The 20180-nt window shown below is 42.8% G+C and overlaps 1 protein-coding gene across 1 annotated transcript; it reads right to left on the bottom strand.

The window, feature by feature from the left end:
- Window positions 1-1366: 1366 nt before the first annotated feature.
- LOC131400375 (taste receptor type 2 member 143-like) lies at window positions 1367-2323 on the bottom strand. The gene has a single exon (XM_058535123.1). It carries the CDS (start codon window positions 2294-2296, stop codon window positions 1367-1369), a length of 930 nt encoding a protein of 309 aa, XP_058391106.1. The 5' UTR covers window positions 2297-2323.
- Between the last annotated feature and the right edge of the window lie 17857 nt (window positions 2324-20180).

Genomic DNA, 20180 nt, shown 5'->3' with positions numbered 1-20180 from the left:
GTCTGGTGCTTTTAACAACACCTTCTAGTCGCTGGTCTCTATACTGTTTTGTTTTCTTTTTTAGCTGAGGAAGGTTAGCCCTGAGCTAACATCTGTTGCCAATCTTCCTCCACTTTATACATGGGTCACTGCCACAGCATGGCTGAGTGGCGTATGTCCATGCCCAGGATCCGAACCCACAAACCTGGGCTGCCAAAGCTGATCATGGGAAACTTCACCACCAAATCATGGGGCCAGCTCCTTTCCATACTTTTTTATGAAGAACTCCACCAGTAAAAAAAAAATTATAAACATGCATCCCACCATATACATATTTATTTACTTTAATTATATGCATGTACTAATTGACTAATACATTATGTGAATCATAAAACATACACCAAAAAAAAGGAATTAAAAGGACGAAATAAAAATAAATAGAAATTGAAATTGCCACATCTTCTTCTCACCTCCAATGGATCATTTTACACACACTCTGGTATGCAAACACCCCAAATGGGAGACTATCACCCTGGTCATCGGCATCCAGGGTCCACCTCCAGGCTGAGAGAACAGGAAGAGTAGGATTATCAAAATAAAGAGCTGTAGTGAATTTCCTTTGTTTTCCTTCTCTATCTTCTCTTGGCCAAAGCCTAGAAGCATTTCAACATCAGACAATTCCCTTTAATTCAACATGGAGCAAAACACGCAAAATCATGGACAGGACCTATACTGACACAAAACTCATATCCCCACCCAGCCTTACAGGGAGCAGATCAAACCGAAAGACTCCTGGGGTGGAACAGGTCTTAAGCAGAGCACCAAAGAATGGAATGGCGATGATTGGCAGAGAAAGGAAAGAAGGAAGTTACAGGTGGGCCAAACACAATGTGCTGGAGGGAGGAACATGAGAGGAGATGGAAGAAGTTTTACTAGGCTGAACTAGAGAGACTGAGCTGAGAGCGGAGCAAGGATGGAGAGGGTAGGTGATTACTGTAGAGCAGATGGTGTGGGACAAATTATGCTACTACTAAAAAAAAAAAAACTTTGGATTGACCACAGAGAAAACTCTGCCTCTGACAACAATTGCATGTCTCTGTAAAGGGAGTACAGAAGACAATGATGCTTGGAGAATATTATTAGGGTTGCTCATATACAGAGTGAGATAAACCTGTGTGCAAATGAGGCCACCATCCTGGCCAAGGTGGATTTGGACCTAAACTAAGAACTAGGAGCAATGGAGGGGATGGTAGGAACAGAGAGCGATGGAAAAATAATTAATGGGGCATGGAAAGGGTGGGAAAGGAAGAAGGAAATGAAAAGAGAGAAGGACAGGGCCCAAACCTTGTGCATTCTTGCCACTCGTCAGTTTGTCTGTCGACACTGGTTACTGATTTTGACAACTCGAGATGAATAGCCTTTTCTCCGGGGCTTTCCAAACCATCATCTTCAGGGCCTTTCTCAGCTTGGGGCTGCTTAGCACCAGGATGCTGGAGTGCAGACAGATACCTGCATAGGTCACCACTTCCCAGGCCCAGTGCCACTGATCCTGCAGTGTTGCGATTTTATTAACAGCAATAATCAGGGACAGGAAATACGATGTGTAGAAGACAAAGAAGGCGGCAAGTGACTTCAGAGCCACAGTGTGAGCCCGGGTGCTGGGATCACATGGGCCAGGTCTGTGGTCCCTCATCCGCCGTAAGTGCCTGTGCAGTGAGAACATGAGCAAGAGGGTGGACACCAGGAACAGGAGGAAGGGAATCAACCACACAAGCACTACATTAGGCAGAAGAAAGTACCTATAGAAGGTTTGTGTTCTATCCGCCAGAGTGCAGTTTCCATGGGAACTCTGGGAGGCAATCATCTGCATAATTAAATTCCCAGTGGCTACTGGGATGACTGTCACACCAGATATGATCAGGGAGCCCCGCAGCAACCTGGGCACTGACCTAGAAATCCTCCACTTCAGCCAGAAGAAGACGGCATGAGAGAAGGATGAGATCTTCACACAGTAGAAGACAGCAAGCCAGGCAGTAAGCCAGTAAGTGAGAATGTTGATAAACTCCCAGGGGATGTTGAAATAGTAAACTATAGAAGAAAAATTAATGGAGACCAGGAGGTTGTTCAGGAGGGCCATCCCATGCAGGCAGAACCTGGAGGAAGCCAGGCAGGCCACAATCATGTCACCTGCAGGCAGTGTGTGGCATCGCACCCACTTCCTTCCCAGCACAGCAACCATAAAGACATTCTGCAGCATTGCAGTGAAGGACTCCAGGAAAAAGATGCCCATGAAGATCAATGTGGGTGAGGAGGGCATCTTGTCCAGGGAGGTTCTGCTCAGACTCAACTCCTACTATGAAGTGCTAAGGGATATCCACAGGGAAAAACAGCCTCTGTGGCCAAGCCACCCTATTTAGACCAGAGATGCAGAAAGCTCTCTCCCTGGATTCATGCAAAAACCTAGCTACCAGCACACAACCCTAATCCCACAGGGTATGAAAACAGGATTCCTGTGATCTCCCTTGCCATGCAAATCACTTCCAGGTCTATGACACACTGTCTTTATTTGCATAATCTATATTTGCCTTTTCTTCACAAAGCCAGATGCAGTGAAATTTCAACAAAATAGAGGCTCCAGGAATGATTGAAATACCCATATTTTGTACTTTATTTCTTACTGTACTATTTATTTCCTTAAAAGATGCCCTATCCTTGTCTCCCACGTCTAACCACAAACCTTCCTGGACACTTCATGATCCAGGTTAATATTTTATTCAATAGCTTGTATACATTACATTAAAACTCCCTTCCTGAATGGGTGGAATAAGAAGTCATCCAAATGTATAAGCCTTGGAAAACTAAGAAAAGGCTCCCTTTTCTCCTCCACTGACTTCTCACCATGCCTAAAATTTCAGGGTAGACTCCATCTTGAAGTTCCAGCAGTCTCCATTTAAAATGTGAATTTCTCTCACATGTTAACATTAAAGCTGTTATTCATTAACACCTTAGCTTCAATGTGCTTGGCAAACCAAAATTAATCCTTTCCTAAGAAGGCTCTGAGAAAATGAGAATGAGTAAAGAAGTCATAATGAGAAGTAGGGAAAGACAGAGATGAGAAACTGGGAGATCAGATACAGAACAGACCTCAGAAGGAGCTAGGGCAGCAAGAGTCAGTGGGATGACAAGAGGAGCTCAGAACAAAGCTCAGGACAAGCCCACAGGGAGGGACTGCTGTGTGCAGGATGAGGCACATCCTATAACAATGCTTAAGAGAGTAACGACCAGCCTGTTAGAACACCGCACCATTTATGAAGTGACTTCATACATGTTACATTTTGCGTCCATCACCAACCCACAAAGTGACACTGGTTCAGATCAGCCACCCAGGCTCAGGGAGCCATGAGGAAAGACCCAACTAAGATGGGTTTAAAAGGCAAGAACGCCGATGAACATGAAAAAAAGAAAAGAACAAGGAGAAGGAGGGAAGAGAGAGAAGGAGGGTAGAAGAAAGCAGAGGTGCAGGAGGAGAGGCAGGAAGAGAGTCCCCTCTTCAGATGGCGAAGATCCTGGATTCTCGACCAGCCCCAGGACCTCTCACAGATCGTGTCCTTGCCCCCTACTTTACACGGTCTCACTCAAGATTACCCAGGTGAGAGGTCTCTGTGTGAAACATTAAAGAGAAATAAAAACACAGATAAACATGTATAGTGGAGACCTCAGGAAAAGGAAGTTCAATTACCTCTCAAATATGGCATTTGCTTTTAGAGCTGCTTCCTTTTTCTCAAAACGTTATCCAAGAGCAGATAATCCAGTCTGATCAAAGGTTTTGAAACACAGCTGCGGTTATTTGCTTTGGTTCTTTGCATGTTTTCCTCTAGCTTCTTCTTGAAGACAGCAGCAATGAGTGGCTTCTGCGTGTTTCACAACATTTTGGTGAAAGGCCAGCTTCATGATGTCATCAAGAAGCTAGCTGAGGCCATGGCACACACACCCTGTTGTGATCACATGTAACTGAGTATTCCTGCGTGCTCACAGGCAACCTTCATGTGACTTACACAGACATCACACAATACACTTTGCCAGAAACAGTCTTTCCTGAGGCTTTTTCCTTTTCTACAGCTGACAACTCTACAAAGTCAATGTTTTCTCGTGTTTCAGTACTCTTCTGTAAGAAGGCTGAAAGAGTACCCCTCCACAAGAACCTGTTCATCCATTCTCATTGCTTCACTAGATACGTCTTACAGAGGTCCCAAGTCCCATTCATAGTCTGCCTCCAAAGAGGCCACAAGCAGGACAATGCTATTAGCTGTTTTCAAGTGTCCTTCCAATATGCAACAGCAATCGAAATATTAGGTGTTTCTTACAAGAGTTGAGTCACATTTCTCTTTTCTGAAGGTGTCGCATGCCTGCAAATGGAGCTAATGAATCCTTTTCTGTAGTGCAATTGACGATATATTTTTTAGGGTTTTGCCTGGGTCCTCTGTGAAATGATGCTAGTGTCAAGTAATGGCAGAATGTCAGATGCCAAGTGAATGATTCTGAAGAGACCTGTTTGCACTTCCTTCATTTTGGTTCTCTACTCTAGTAAAGGAGTTTTTTGGTTTCTGTTCATTGGTTTGTTTTTTATTTTATTTTTTCTTATTACATTCAAAAGTGCATTGGGTTTTTCTCAGAGATGTGAAAATACACAGTTCATTTGGCAACATTTGTAAATCTTGGTGTCCATTCTTCACTAACCCTTTGAGGGATAAGCAGTGTGAGAATAATTCCACATTCTCTCACGGTTTCATCAGGTAACTGATGATCTGTGCCAGGAAAACATAGAGGAGGAAGGTAAAAATAATGTTTTTACTGGCTAGTCTGTATATAAATACTAAGTTAAATCAGGCACAAATTAAATAATTATTTCACACAGAATAAGCTCCAAATATTTTCCTGACTCCACAGACCTCGTCTTACTCATATATTCAAGTAAATAATTTTGGATAAAACACTGGATCTAATAGCAATTCCATGTAAAATAGAATTAAGCTTTCTGAAAGTAAATTTGGAAGTTTTCAACGTCTTCAATTATCAAAATGTATAAGCACAGTTAAATATTGTTTAATATTTAGGTAAATTTACACACTCTATTTTCAAATGAAAAATAGCATTTTATAGTTATTTTTACTGTTAGGAGGTTAGCCTGCCAGGAGGTCCAGAGTCCAATTTCATTCCAACTCAAAAATCTTTAGAATAGTTCTTTTCTCTGCCTTGCATCATTTGAACAGTTGGAAGCAATAAAATTAATCTCTTAAGGAATAAATCAATGCTCTTTCTGTAACGCCATTAATGTCACTCAAATGTGTAACAACTACTGGAGAGATAAATCATGTTCAGCTTCTAAATGAGAGGATGACAAACCACACCTTCCAGGAGGTTCTCATAGTAGGGAAGGAGTAAAAGGAGAAAGTAGAGAGAGCAAGTAGAGCCACAGGCCCTCATTCCTTCTTCAAACAGAGCAGCTCTGTTTATATCTACTTTACAGACTGAGTTTCTGCATAAGATTTCAGTTAAACACAGGACTCCACTGCAAAAAAACAAATTTGAAACTGCTGTTTTAGATCAAAAGTACCATCAAGAGAGAAAAGGATTGAATCAATGCACCTTCCTTCACTCCCTCCCCAAAAGTATTCTATATTGACGGTCAAGGAATTTTTAGAAATTATTTTCAAGACTTCAATCCACAACAACAGAGAGAATGAAAACAAAAAACATTTTGGAAGCTGGAAAGTAGATGAAAGAGTGGTCAAAACACAGCAGATCTGAGAAAACTGAATCCTTTGCAAGCAGAAGGAAAAGTTAAGAACTAACCTGGATTTTACTCAGAATTTGCAGCACTAATACTATTTTTCTGGAGAAAAATAGGTAAAAATTGGTTATAAGTTAGAATGATTTTAAGATTCCCAGATCACCTCTTTCTTTTTCCATAATTGGGCAACTACTCCTCCCCCACCCTAGGAAAATACTAGAGGTGTACGCTCTGGAGAGAACAAAACAAGATCTCTGAGCTGGGTGTATATCAACAACATTTGAGGTAATGGCATAATGAAAACAGGGAAATTAGGTGAACAAATGCTTTTCCCTCACTTGGCTTCCAGAATATAGCACCCAGGCCTTCACCCTCCAGGCAGGAGATGAGTGTAGTCTTTTCTAGGAATCTAAATTTTCCAAGAGGAAGATCTAAAGACACTGATATCAGAGATGCCTCAAATAATTGGCCCAACCAATCACTCTACAGTGAAGCCTGTGGTTAACAAGACCCATTCATAAGTTCAGAGTTTACAGTTAGTCTTTCCATCCCTTACTCAAGATGAGCAGACAACAAGGAGTTTGGGACATCTGAGAAAAGATGGAAGATAAGAACCAAACAAAGAATTAAAGTAGCTACTTGGAGGAAAAAACAATGCAAGGAGAGGAAAACTTTCTCGAAATAGCCTCAATATTCTAGAGAGTTAAGAGAATATAACAAAGTCATATAAAATAACAGGATGTTGTTTAAAAAATGCAAAAATTTTTAATAGAGGAAATCTTTGGAATTAAAAACATGATATCTGAAATTAAAAACTCATTGATGAGTTGGAAGATAAAATTTATGAAATATATCAAAAAGTAGAGTGAAAAAAAGTGTAGGTGAAAAACAAAAGAATGCCAACCCAAGACATCCTATAGCCAAGCAATAGAGATTCTAAAAAGAAAGAAATAATAAGTGGAGGGCAGAAAACCACCAACAAAATAATGGAAGAAAAATTACCAGAACTAAAGGACATGGGTTTTGTGGGGGATCAGAATTGGCCACCCCAAAATATGTCTCTTTGGCTTGATTATTTTTAAGAATAAAAGACTCTGAAAGAAACTTTGACCTTCCCCACAACTGCCTATAAGAATTTAAGATAAAAAGCCTGTCCCCAGAACAGGCCGTCACCATAGATAACTCTGGGTATTGGTAGACTGTGAGGGTCCTTGCTAAGCCCATTCCTATGTACCAAACATTTGCTTTTCCATTTCCAGGTGAATTGCCTTCATCCCTTTGAAGTCCCAACCACTACCCCTTTGTCTTTAGCTGAAGATGCTATTTAAGATGACAACCTCGACCATTCTGGCTGAGTTACCCAGTTTTTCCTGGGTCTCTCCCATGTATACACATTATAAAGCTTTGTTTGATTTTCTCTTGTTATTCTGTCTGATGTCAATTTAATTCATAGCCCAGCTAGAAGGACCTAGAATGGGTAGAGGAATTTTATTCCTCCCCTACAGTTTTCATATTAATATGGCTCTCCAAGTATCTGGGCCATTGTCACAAAATTTAAGAGTCCTGAGCATGAAAAGAAGATCCCACAAGCTTCTAGAGAGGGAAGGGGGAGAGGGGAGGATACCAAATTCAAATTATTAAAAATTAAGGTGGTCTCAGACTTTTTAAAGGTAATTTTGGAATCTAGAAGGCAATGAAACCCCTATCTCTAACCTAGAATTCTCTATCTGGATACTCAAGTGCAAGGGAAAAATTAAAACTTTCAGACAAACCAATTCAAAAAAATGTTTACTTTCTATGTACTCTTTCTCTGGGAACTACTCCTCCAGAGCTAGAGAGTATACCATGATAAAGGAAGACACGGAGTACAAACAGTACAGATTCACGATGAAAGGTAGGCAAAGGATGACCAGGACCGTTGTAACAGTGATCTCAGGATGAATAGAGGGGAACTAAGCATGGAGACAAGTCCAGATTGGAGCAGGACAAGAGGCTCCAGGAGAGACTTTCTCAGGCATATAAAATCTTAGAATACTAGAAGTGTCCAAAATTATTGAGAAAGTTTTAGACCACTGATGAAGAGTTTGAGAGCAAAGAGCAAACAAAACAAGGCAATTGTTAATGCAACAGAAAACAAAAATTTGTACAAGAAAGAAAATGTAACTTTTAATACATCGTTCCATCATAAATAGCATTTACATTGTCATTATAAGAAAACTTGTTTCTCTACTCACTCTTCTGACACCAAATGTGTGTGGGTTTTCTCCCACCACCCAATTCTCCAACTCTGCAGACAACAACTGGGTGTCCTACAATTCAGTTCTGACCCTCACTATTCAGAGTGACTGCAGATCCACAGGTTAAGGGCTCAGTCCCACAAAACTGCCTTCACTTCAGACGACAGTGGCAAGTCCCAGGTTGTCACCTGTACTCTGACCAACCAGCTATATACTGAAGGTTCCCACACTCCCTCCTCAGGCTCAATAATTTACTAAAACAGCTCAGAGAACTCAGGGAAACGATTTACTTATGTTTACTGGTATATTATGAATGATTCAGATGAACAGCCAGATGAAGAGGTTCATAGGGCAAGATCTAGAAGATTCCGAGAGCAGTACCTTCTGTCCCCATTGAGTTGGGGTATCCCACCCTCCTGGCATGCGGATGTGTCACCAACCCAGAAGTTCTCTGAATCTCCTTGTTTAGGTTTTTTGTGGAGGCTCCATTATGTATGTATGATTGATATAAATCATTGACCACTGGTGATTAACTCAGTCTCCAGCCCCTCTCCCCTTGCCAGAGGTTGGGGGTGGAGCTGAAAGTTGCAGCCTTCTAATCATGCCTTGGTCTTTGTGGTGGACCAGCCCTCATGCTGAAGCTAGGGCCCCCAGCCATCAGTCATCTTATTGGCATACAAAAAGACACTCCTATCACCAGAGATTCCAAGAGTCTTAAAAGCTCTTGCATCAGGAACTGGGGTCAAAGGCCATACATTAGAACGAAGATGGTCCTAGCACCCCTATCACCCAGAAAATTAAAATGGTTTTAGGAGCTCTGTGTCAGGAACTGGAGGCAGAGACCAAATATATATTTCTTATTATATCACAGTCATAATATTTTAAATACTGAATACCGACTTAGCCAACATTACAATAAAACTATCTTGAAAAGGGAGATGGGAAGTGTCTGTTATAGGAATGGGATGAGGAAGAACTGAGTTTTCATATTCCAGAGTGGAAAGTATGCCCAAGACTGAAAAATCAAAAGTAGCAATACAAGCATATGATTTCAAGACAAAGACATAACACACACACACACACACACACACGCACACACACACACTCTCTCACACACACACACACACACACCAGCTAAAGAAGTGAAAGCAGTTGCTTTGGGAAAGAGGGGGATGGAAAAAGGTGGGAACAGGAACTACTGTTTTTTAAAACAAACTGGTAGAAATATCTGGCTCTTTAAACCAGATGTATACATAACTTTGATAGAATCTTAAGAAAAAATAAGAAAAGACAGCAAAAGGAGGCCTACAAGCAACAATAGCCAACTTATTCTTCCTTGATTTTTGTACATGGCAGTGCCTCCTAGAAGCATGGATTCGTTTTCCTCTTGCGTTAAGTATTGGACTGTCCTCCTCCATAAACAGGAATTAAAATGTTCTAATATTACTCCTAATTTTATTAAAATCTTCCAAGTATGTGTTTTTCATAATCATTTGGAGGAAGAAAGGGCAGAAATCAATATATGAGTCATGTTTCTAAAATGGCTTAATCATCTTGATTAAAAAAAATCATAATCTAAGATTTCCACTTTTCAGATGGCAACTTTTCTCCTGATTTTTTCTCTCTACTCTCCTCCACCTTTTCCCTCCTCGGATCCTGGAACAGGTACCATCCAGCATTCATCATCATACACCTTCCTGGAGGCACAGGGGGTGAGGGCAGTGTTGATGGTAGCAGATTATGAAACTCTTCTTAGGATGGATGCTGGCCCTGATATCAGTTCCCCTATGTTGAACCCAGCATATATGGGGTTAAAAAGCAAAAAGCACTCATTCCCCTTCCCCGCTACTCTAAGTTACATTCACATGTAGAAATCAGTTGTTTTAACCTTTGTATCCCTGAATTCAACAAGGCAAATGGAAGTAACAAATTGTTAAAAGCCCAGGTGGCTTCAGCTAAAGTTCTGGCTAATTACCAGTTCTTGAGGTTTATTAAAGGGAAACTGATATCCAGAGAATATCAAGAAGCTAAGGCTCCCCAACTCCTTGGCTTCCTGGCGCTAAAATCCACCATTCATCACGGAGACAGACAACCGAGGACACCTGCAGCCTCACTTATCTCTGCCAAATGGAGGCTGGTGAGAGGACACCAAACTCAAAGCCACAGCTCCCCCTCTCCTATCTAAAACCTTGTAAACTTTATAACCGTTAATTGGTGTCTCTTCCTCTCCCCAGGACCCAATATCGCATGGCACAGGAAGATTGATCAATGGAACCCTGAACCTCCTGCTGTAGATAGAGATAACAGCTGGCCCGGTGCCAGAACCTCTGGGACAACCCCCCCCACACACACACAATATTAACCCCACCAAAAGGTCACAGTCACCTAGACAGTACATTCTTTCCCACAGATTTTCCTTTAAAAACCCCAATTCCTAATGCCTCAGGAGGACTGTGGGTTTCATGGCACAAGCCCACGACGGCCTCATTTTGCTTGCACAATTAAACTACTTTGTTTTCCTCCATCCCTTGTCGTCGTGTTCATTTATTTGGCTATGCTGACAGGGTCCCGATTTTTTCCGGCTACAGGATGAGGCCAAAATGTGCTGACATATGGACCACTGTTAGTGGTTTGAGGCTGCTGGGAACTGGGGGATAAAATGAAGAACATAGCACAGCATCCCCTATGTTCCCAAAACTATGTGGAAGCTCACACATTTCCTCTTAAACTCAGCAGAGAAGAGAAGGAGTTTTAAAAAAAAAAAAAAAAGCGTTCCCATCATCCAGCTCCTCCTGACAATCCCCACAGAAAACTCCCATCATTTTGTCTGCGTGTGCAGAAATGCAGGAAACAGAGGAGCCTCACTGTGGCTGCATTGGTAGAGTTTCCAGCTGGGTAAAACCAAGGAAGGATTGCAGAACGGTGCAGGAACCTGAGTGAGTGAGGACCCAGTAGGGAATGGGCACTGGGCTCCCAGGTGGGTACATGGGTGGATTAGTTAGTTTTTCCCCATCGGACCATGGTAATAAAAGTAAGAGGAGAAAAACATTTTTTTTAAGTCACAAGGTTTTAAGTAGGGAGTTCTAGGAAATAAACACAATCTCAAATTGAACCAACATTTATCGGAAACCTAATTTGTGGCTGGCATTCTGCCAAACACGGTTGCATACATGATTTTCTAATTTAATCTTATTTAAAGATGCTATATGCCATCTAGATTTTGCTCTTTATTATTAGATACACTGTCTGTACCTCTGTTTTTTTCCTCAGGAAAACATGGTGAAGCTGCTGCAACTCTGCTTTTGCCCTGAATGGAAGATCAGGATGCCACGGCGCTTCACAGTGGTTCCATTGCCTGCTAGGGCCAAAGGACACCAGCTTTATCTACTCTCCATTTCTCAGTGACTGAATCTCAAATTTCTGAACCAAGATTGCTGCTTGGACTAACGAACAGCTGTTTTCTCATCTCCGTGTTTCTCCTCTTCCCGTTAATATTTCTTATTTACCACCAGGTGGCAACAAGTAAATACACCCAAGCAGGCAAACATTGGAGAGAATCTAAGAAAATATCATGACATGCCAAAGAAAGTTACAAAAATAAAACACTGATCTTAACGTTCTACAAGTTTAAATTAACTTAGAGCTGGTTTGTCGTAAACAAAACGCATAATTTAGATTCAGAAGACTTGGGCTTGAGTTTTATTTCTGTCACTTTCTTGACATATAACCTAAAATTTAAGTCTCTCCCTCCTTTTCAACCTCGGTGTGTACAATTATAATAATATATACTTGGCAAGTTTGTGAGTGTTAGATAAGGGAATATACGTAAAGACATATTTGTCCATTGCTGAGCCCTATATATTATTTAGTAAAGCAGGCACAACCCAGAAAAGATAATGTAGACAAAGCGAAGGAAACAAAATGCAAACTCCTTACGTTCTCTGTCTATTGTTTTATTTTTGTGAGGGGAAATTTATTCCCACAACATTCCTGCTCCAAAGTCTTTCCTTGTTTAAAAAAAAAAAAAAAAACGGCCTCTTCTGTTTCTTACTAATGAACAAATCTCAACTCTTTTAACAGCTTCTTTGTAGTGTTTTAGAATCCTGCTTCTTCCTCTCAGAACATTCAGCGGCACCTGCTGCTTCTGAGGCCTCCTGAGAGGTCTCTCTCATGGGAGGGGCATCAAAGACCTTGGACTAAGTGTCCAGACCTTGGACTGCTAGCCTGAGAGTCCATGTTTCTGACTCTTCTCTCTCTTTCCCCGTCACTGTCTGAGAACTTTTACCTCTTTCTTTTTCATCAGTCTCTCTGGCAAAAAGTCTAACTTCACCACCTCTCCAAGAGACGCCCTCAAGCTCCTCATAATTTTCAATATGCACAATTAAGATACCTCATTAATCAAAAAATCAATCTAATAATAATAGCTTCTGATATTTTGCTCGTATTCTGAACCTGACATTTGGCCAAGTAGTAGCATCCCCACCAAGAGGGTGTCCCACCAGAGATTACACCTCACAGTGGAAATTGTGAGTTATGGTAGATGAGTTGGAATCACTGAGGAAGACCTCCTTGGAAGAGTAGGGTGAGCTCTTTGAAATCATGAATGTGGTCCTCCCTCAGAAGGGCAGGTAAGAGGAGGGCTGCATTGCCAGAGATGGAATGGAGGCCACCGCTCTGGGTTTTCCGAGTGAACTGGAACCCACTCTGACCCAGATTTGGGAGCCACCTGGAAAGAGAAAAAAAAAGTCAAACAGAAAGAGCCATCCTCTAGAGAAGTCACACATCATGCTCCAGCCTATGTGTGAGGGCACCTTAGTTGAAATGATTTGGGGATTTATCTTTCCCTGATGAATAAAGTATAAATGTCATCATTAGATCATTGGTTCTTAATGAGGACAGTGTCACCCCCCCCCAAGAGATATTTAGGAAATTTATGTGGGTATTTTTGATTGTCACCATCTTTGGGGTTATTACTGACATTTATTGGTTGAGGGCCATGATGTATCCCACACAATGAAGAATTTTCCCCATCCAGCAAGGACTTAGGATGTCCTGCCAGACACTCGTGTAGGTGAAAAACATCTGAGCCAAGAATTTAACTCTGCTATGTATAAACGCAAGTCATTTTTGCACAATTTTAATTTACGATGACTTTTCTAAGAATGGAACCACCCAATAAAGTACATTGGAATTTTGTTTAGTTAGATTCTTTACCATGAGTTGTTCATCATCTTAGAAAAATCATGAAATTGATAGCAACATTACACAAGGTATTTAAATCAGAAGCAAAACACACCTAAATCTATCTGCCTTTGGGGCGCTTGAGTCTATATATAGGTGCAAGCGTCTGTCTACGTTATCATGTCATCTGCTTCAGTGTGCCCAAGCCATTTATATATCCAAATACATTTATATATCAAAATACAAAACACACATTAATTTTTATATGTTGCTTTTTTTATATCCTTATATTACAGCTAGAACATTACTTTGATTTTTAATCACATTTTAAGTAATTTATATTGTTTATGAATTTCATTTCAGGATAGTATGAGGGGATATTCCCTAATATTTTCAAAAAAGGGGGACATTGGTCCAGTTGAGTATCTTTAATTAAATAAAATATAATACATGATCCTATGGAATACTCTGCAGCAGTTAAAAGGATTAGCTAAATCTGTATGTACTGATATGTAAAAATCTGTAAGACAGACAGTTGAGTGAAGAAAGCTGTTTCAGAGAAAGTTATACAGCTGATGCCAATTATATAAAAATATATACAAAAATATATATATACACACACACAAAACCATACTATGTATATGTATGCACATAGAGAGAAAATGCATGAAGGAAACATCTGAAAGCTTACAAAATGAACTGATAACAGGAGGACAGATCGAGAATGGTAGTCAAGGTGGATTTCCGCTTTATTGGTAGTGTTTGAATATGTACAGAGAGAACGTGTGCAGGCATCCATTACATAATTAAAAATTGCTAAAATAAAAATTTTGAGAAGAATTGCTGAAAAAAAAAGCTACGCCCAGGTTCTCACGTTTGTGGCCCCCATGTTCCTGGCCTCAACTTCAGGGCAGCCTTCTGCAGGAGCAGCTTCCGCACAGTGAGGCCACCTCCTCTAGAGTCAGACTCTCCACCTGGAGGGACTTCACAGGGGCCGGCAGTCCCGAGGCTCTCTGATCCCTGCCTGCAGCACCCTGACGCCCCTCAGCACTGGCCGGCCATGCCTGGATTCCTGCAGATTTCTGCTCCGAGACAGGACTAGACAGCACTGTGACTTAGGGTGCCACAGTTCAGGTGGAGCCCTCCACTGAGTGTGGCACCACTGGGGCGCAGGCATTCCAATCAAAGTGTTCCAGGGAACAGCACTGCATTATCACATCAGCCCTGAAGGAGGCTCTAACCCTCCACCCAGTGCAGGAAGGCCAAATTCGTGCAGCCATTAAGGCAGGACTGAGCCAAACTGGGCTCCCACCCTGTGTTCCAGATTGACCCTATTAAGCATTTGGAGACCCCAGACACATAACAGGAAGGGGGCAGAAGCATCAGAGGGTTAGAGAGACTCCTGGGCCTTCTGCCATCACTGTAGGGTGGAAGGGTCATGCACTCTGAAGAAGTAGGCACCTCATCCCACAATCCTGTGTGACTAAATCGTAGTGATCTCGGGGGTGACGGCCCGCAAAAAGTGCCTCCACTCAGAAGCAAACTGGCCTTACTGTCAATATTAAGTACAACAGACCACTTGGAACTCACTCTTTGGTAAGGCAGCTGCAGCAGTAGAAGGGTACATTTATATAAGCCCAGTTTGGAGGAAGATGTCCTAAACATAAAGATCCATTTGTATGCAGTAGTAACAATTATTTCCCCAAGTCCCAATAGTCTGGGGGACAAATGACACATCACAATGGCACTAGGCTCTGTGTGCCCTGCCAGCCTGGTCTGTGGGTCTCTACACCCAGTACCCCGTGGACCTCCAGCCTCTGCAGAGCTGTGTAGGGTTCTGTCCCCACAGCTGTTGGCCTCCCTGCTGTTGATGTCCATCTCAGCCACTGCCCATGTCATCATGTCACCACTCGAGCCCTGCAGCTCCCAGACTTAGAGGAGCAGTCTTACCTGTGAGGAATATGCTCTTTTCACCAGCCTTAGAAAGTCAAGACTTTAAGTGATCACACAGGCCTTTTTTCCCTTAGGAGACACACTTGAGAAGGGGAGGTGAGGACCAGGACATCTGAGAAAGCTTCCTTGACGACAAGCCCAGTGTCCCATGATGGCTCACACACTTTCACTCTCTCCAGACCTGGATGTGTGTTCCCTGCCTGCCAGGTGTGCAGTTAGGCAACATTCCTTACTGCTCCTTTGTTCTTTACACAATGTAAATCCCAGAGTCCCCAGAACCTAGTCATCACTAACCATCTCTTCACATAAAGAAGATTCCTGGTGTCTACACAGATAGATGAACGTCAAATGTAGGGATTGAGAGGTGAGTTCTGGTGTCAAACCATCTGGATTTGAAGGTCACCTTTACCATTACCAGCTATATAATCTTGAGCTAGGTATGCAGCTGCCCTGGATTTCAGCTTCCTCATCTGTACAATGGACATACCACACACGGTTTTTATAAAGATTAAATGGCAGTGTATGTGAAGTGTTTAGCACAGTTCTGGCTCATATAAGAACTCCAAAAGCTACCAATGTTCTGTCCCAGGGCCACCTGGAAAGCTGTGCAGATGACGCTCCATTACACCTGTCCTACGCAGCAATGTGTATTTTTGTGTGTGTGTGTGTGAGGAAGACCAGCCTTGAGCTAACATCCAATGTCAATCCTTGTCTTTTTGCTGAGGAAGATTGGCCCTGGGCTGACATCTGTGCCCATCGTCCTCTACTTTATATGGGACGCCGCCACAGCATGGCTTGACAAGCAGTGCGTTGGTGCGCGCCCGGGATCCGAACCTGTGAACCCCGGGCCTCTGCAGCTGAGCATACGCATTTAATCGCTATGCCACCAGGCTGGCCCCAGCAATGTGCATTTTAAAGACCTATATTCTGACATATATACTGTCTCATTCCCTTAGTATTGTCTTCTTAGAACCCTTCTAAAAGAGAGTAGGAATTCTTCTGAAATTATGCTGGGTTGACTGTGACTTTGTTTCTGGAAACTTGGAGTAAATAGTATTCATAGAATTGTAGATCTTAATATCGGAAGGGCCTTTAGGAGATTACATGGTCCTGCTCCTGACTTTATTATCCCCACTCGAAGCCAAGAGAGCTCAAAAGGCTTGCCGAGGGTTTCATAGCTAGTAAAGGATGGGGGATTAAAGGCAAAAGGAAGTTAGAATTTACTCAAAAATATTAGGACATTTGGTCGCTTACATTGTATGTGAGTGTCCATAGTTCTTGGTGTCACACTCTCAACTCCCTAAGGACCCAGAGAGTTTCTGTACAGTAATTATGTTTGTTCACTGCTCTCCCACAGGCCAGTTACAATTAGATGCTTCCTCAAGACTTAGTGACTACGGTAACAATAATTATGAGGATGACAAGGTAAATGCCATTTTTCTGTTATCCTATTGGTTTTCTTTTTAGTTCTGAGAATTGCGAAAGGACAGCAAGTGATGTATTTCAAGCTGGGATGGTGATAAAAGAAGAGGGAACAAAAACAAATCCTCACCAGGAAATAAAAGACAAGTAAAGGACTGAGTAGACCTCAGCGCCTCTTCCAGACAAATACCATCTTTTGGCAGAAAGCCAGTCCCACAGGGAGGACTGTGGAAGATCCGGATGCTGAGGGGGCGAGCTGGAGAGCAAAGGAACTGTAGATAGTGACCTTTATTTTCAATCCAGCTAGACTGTTGGGAGATATAAAGCAAATCCTACGTCACAGAGCAGGAGCAAAACACCGGGCTCAGAAGAGCAGACAGCAGGAACAGAACACATTAAGCAGAGAAAAAGATAGAAAAATATCAGAGTGTAGTTGAAATTTTCATCCATTTCATTCTGCTACCAGGTGACGAGCAGCAGAACAAAACAAGAAGACTGACCTGGTCCTGGGGAACTGTCCTTGGCATCCTATCCTTCCAAGAAAACCAAGAATCTGAATCCAAAAGCCCCACATAATGACTTCGTTTCTACAGAAAGCTCTATGGGGAGGCAGAGAAGGAGGCTACCTCACATGCAAATCTTCCCTCATTGCAAATCTTCATAAATGTCCCCTTGAAGTAACTTGGCTATTGCTGACAAATGTTCTGCTCCAGAAGGCACCTGCCACATCTTGACCTATCTCTTGTCCTCTCTCAAACTACGCTCTTCCAGGCCTCTCTTGTTCCCTGTCTCTCACTCGCCACTGAAAACCCCATTTCTCAGTCTCCACAACCGGCACACCTCACTCGGCCAAACAAAATCCTGATTAACAATTCTGATTCCAACTATAATTCTGCACTCAATTTTGCTGCATGGGTTTTTTCCCCAAGACCACTAAGCATTTCTGCAACACAAGCTAAGTGTCTACAATTCAACTCAATTCTGACACTATCTACCTGGAGATAGCATCAGATCCCACAGGTTGAGTGTTCAGTCCCACAAGACTGCCCTCCACTTCAGATGTCAATTGCCAAGTCCAGGTTGTCACCTGTGCTTCTGACCAACTGCCTATAAATCAGAGGTTCCCGTGACCTCCTCATCAGGTTCGATTAATTTGCTAGAGCAGCTCACAGAACTCAGGAAAACAGTTTACTTACCAGATTACTGTTTATTATAAAAGGATAAAACTCATGAACAGCCAAATGGAAGAGATGCATAAGGCACAGTATGGGGAAAGGGCGCGGAGCTTCCGTACTTCTCTGAGCCCACCACTTTCCCGAAATCTCCACCTGTTCACCATCCAAGAAACTCTCACCCTTTTGGGTTTTTATGAAGACTTCATTATATGGTCATGATTGATTAAATCATGGGCCATTGGCGACTGAATCAACCTCCAGCCCCTCTCCCTTCCCCAGAGATGGGGGATAAGACTGAAAGTTCCATCCCTCTAATCACATGGCTGGGTCCCCTGACAACTAGCCCCCATCCTTAGGTGACATGAGAGCTTTCCGGTAATCGCCTCATTAACATAACAAAAGACACCTTTATCCTCTCGTCTCAGGAAATTCCAATGGTTTTAGGAGCTCTGTACCAGAAATGGGGACTAAGACCAAATATATAGTTTTTATTACAAATCACAATATCGCACTGATTGATGACCATCATCTCTAACTCATTTTCCAGGGGGCAGAAACTCATTTCAACACACCTACTTTCAACACTGAGATATGGTTTTTGAAAATCAAAAATATGACTCTATCAATATGATTACTATACACGAGCTGATTAAGCTCCCTCACCTCCCGGTCTAACCGGCCAACACACCCTGTTATTCTACTAGTGAAATGTCACTGATAATCCTTCCACTCACTGCCTGTTTGAGCCTTTATTATTTCTAACCTGGAGCATTGTGTCTGAGTCTCTCCTCCCCCTGCAGTCTTTCCTCCACTGGCTACCAGAGCTCAAAACCCTGGATGGCTCATGTGGTTCCCATGTTCAAAACTTTCGCCGCCTCCAGGTCACATAGAGAAGAAAGTGCAAACTCTGTAAGCTGGTCACCAAAGCCAACTTCAACCTCCATCCTGAGCTTATCTGCCGTTTCTCCCTCCTCACCCCAGCCCAGCCCATCACACCACCCGCACGCCATTTCCTGGACAGATCACCAACTTCCTACTGTACAGTTATCAAGCTGTTGCCTGCCTGGGCCTGAAACAACCTTTGCTGCACAACTGACTCTCACCCGCCCCTGCACAGTCTAGGAACACCCTGCCTGGAGCCCTCTCATCTCTCATTTTGACTAAGACTGAACCTCTTAACTTGTCCCTGCTCTGCCCTCGGCCCTCACCCCCCACCCCACCCCCATGTATTCTCTGCACAGTAGCCAGGGTGACCCCTTGAAAAGGTAAGTCATGGGGCCAGCCTGTGGCAAAGCAGCCCAAGTTTGGATTCAGAGCACGCAAGGGTGCACCACTTGTCAAGCCATGCTGTGGCGGCGTCCCATATAAAGTGGAGGAAGATCAGCACGGATGTTAGCTCAGGGCCAGTCTTCCTCAGCAAAAAGAATAGGATTGGCATGGATGTTAGCTCAGGGCTGATCTTCCTCACAAGCAAAAAAAGGTAAGTCAGGACGCGCATCTCCTTCTACTGACCCCTTCTAAGGGTCCTCATCTCACTCAAAGGAAACAACAAAAAGTCTTTAAAATGGCGTGGAGGGTCCCATCTGTGCTGTTCCCCTCTCAACACGTCTCTATGACCACTCTCCCTCTCTCGCTCTGACCTAAAACCCCAGCTTCCTCGCCCTTCTGTGAACCTCTGCTCGCGCCTGGCCGGGCTTGGGGCTGGGTCTGTGTCCGGCAATGTGCCAGCTTTGCTCCTCCCTACGACCTGCGTGGCGCATTCCCTCCTGTCCTTCAATTCTCTGCCCCAAACTCACCTTATTGGTATAAAATAGAGGTCTCCTCATACAATCCCTATACGCTTCCCCTATTTTAGTTTTTCTCCCAGGATATCTCACCTTCTGAAAAACATATTTTGTGATTTATTTGTGTACTGTCTGGCTCCCTGCTCTGGAATATAAACTCAAAGAGAGGAGGGTTTTTTTTTTCTATTTCCTTGGTTGCCGATGTATCCCCAACACCTAGAACAGTGCCTAGCTCATAATAGGGCTCAATAAATGTTTGTTGAATGAATAAATAAATTGCCCTAGTGAAGTCATACTACCGGGCCCAATCAAAGGTCACCCTTTTCCCATATGGTTCCTATCAAAATCAGCCTCCTGTATTCCATGGCTGTTTGCTTCTGTCTCCATCTTAGCACTTACTGCAGCTGCCTTCCACTTTGGGGCACCCCCCCCCCCACACACACACACACACACAGGTGCTCCTAGAAGGTAAATGAACCATTTGCACGTGAGGAAGCCGAGTCTTAGAGAAGTTAAGAAAAATGCCCAAAGCCTTACACCTAGGAGGCAGAAAGCCAGAATTTTACTCTAAGTCAATGTCAATCTAAAGGCTACTAAACATCCTTTCCACTAACCCTCAGTGCCCCGCTGAAACAAACAAAAACTTACTAGGTAACTT

This window comes from Diceros bicornis, chromosome 3 (assembly GCF_020826845.1).
Source record: "Diceros bicornis minor isolate mBicDic1 chromosome 3, mDicBic1.mat.cur, whole genome shotgun sequence".
Lineage (NCBI taxonomy): Eukaryota > Metazoa > Chordata > Mammalia > Perissodactyla > Rhinocerotidae > Diceros > Diceros bicornis.
The sequence above is the reverse complement of the archived record's forward strand: the minus strand, read 5'-3'. Positions and strand labels throughout refer to the sequence as shown.

Bases quoted from the DNA above. Each gene is read 5' to 3' on its own strand.
- LOC131400375 (XM_058535123.1), bottom strand. From the start codon at position 2,296: ATGCCCTCCTCACCCACATTGATCTTCATGGGCATCTTTTTCCTGGAG.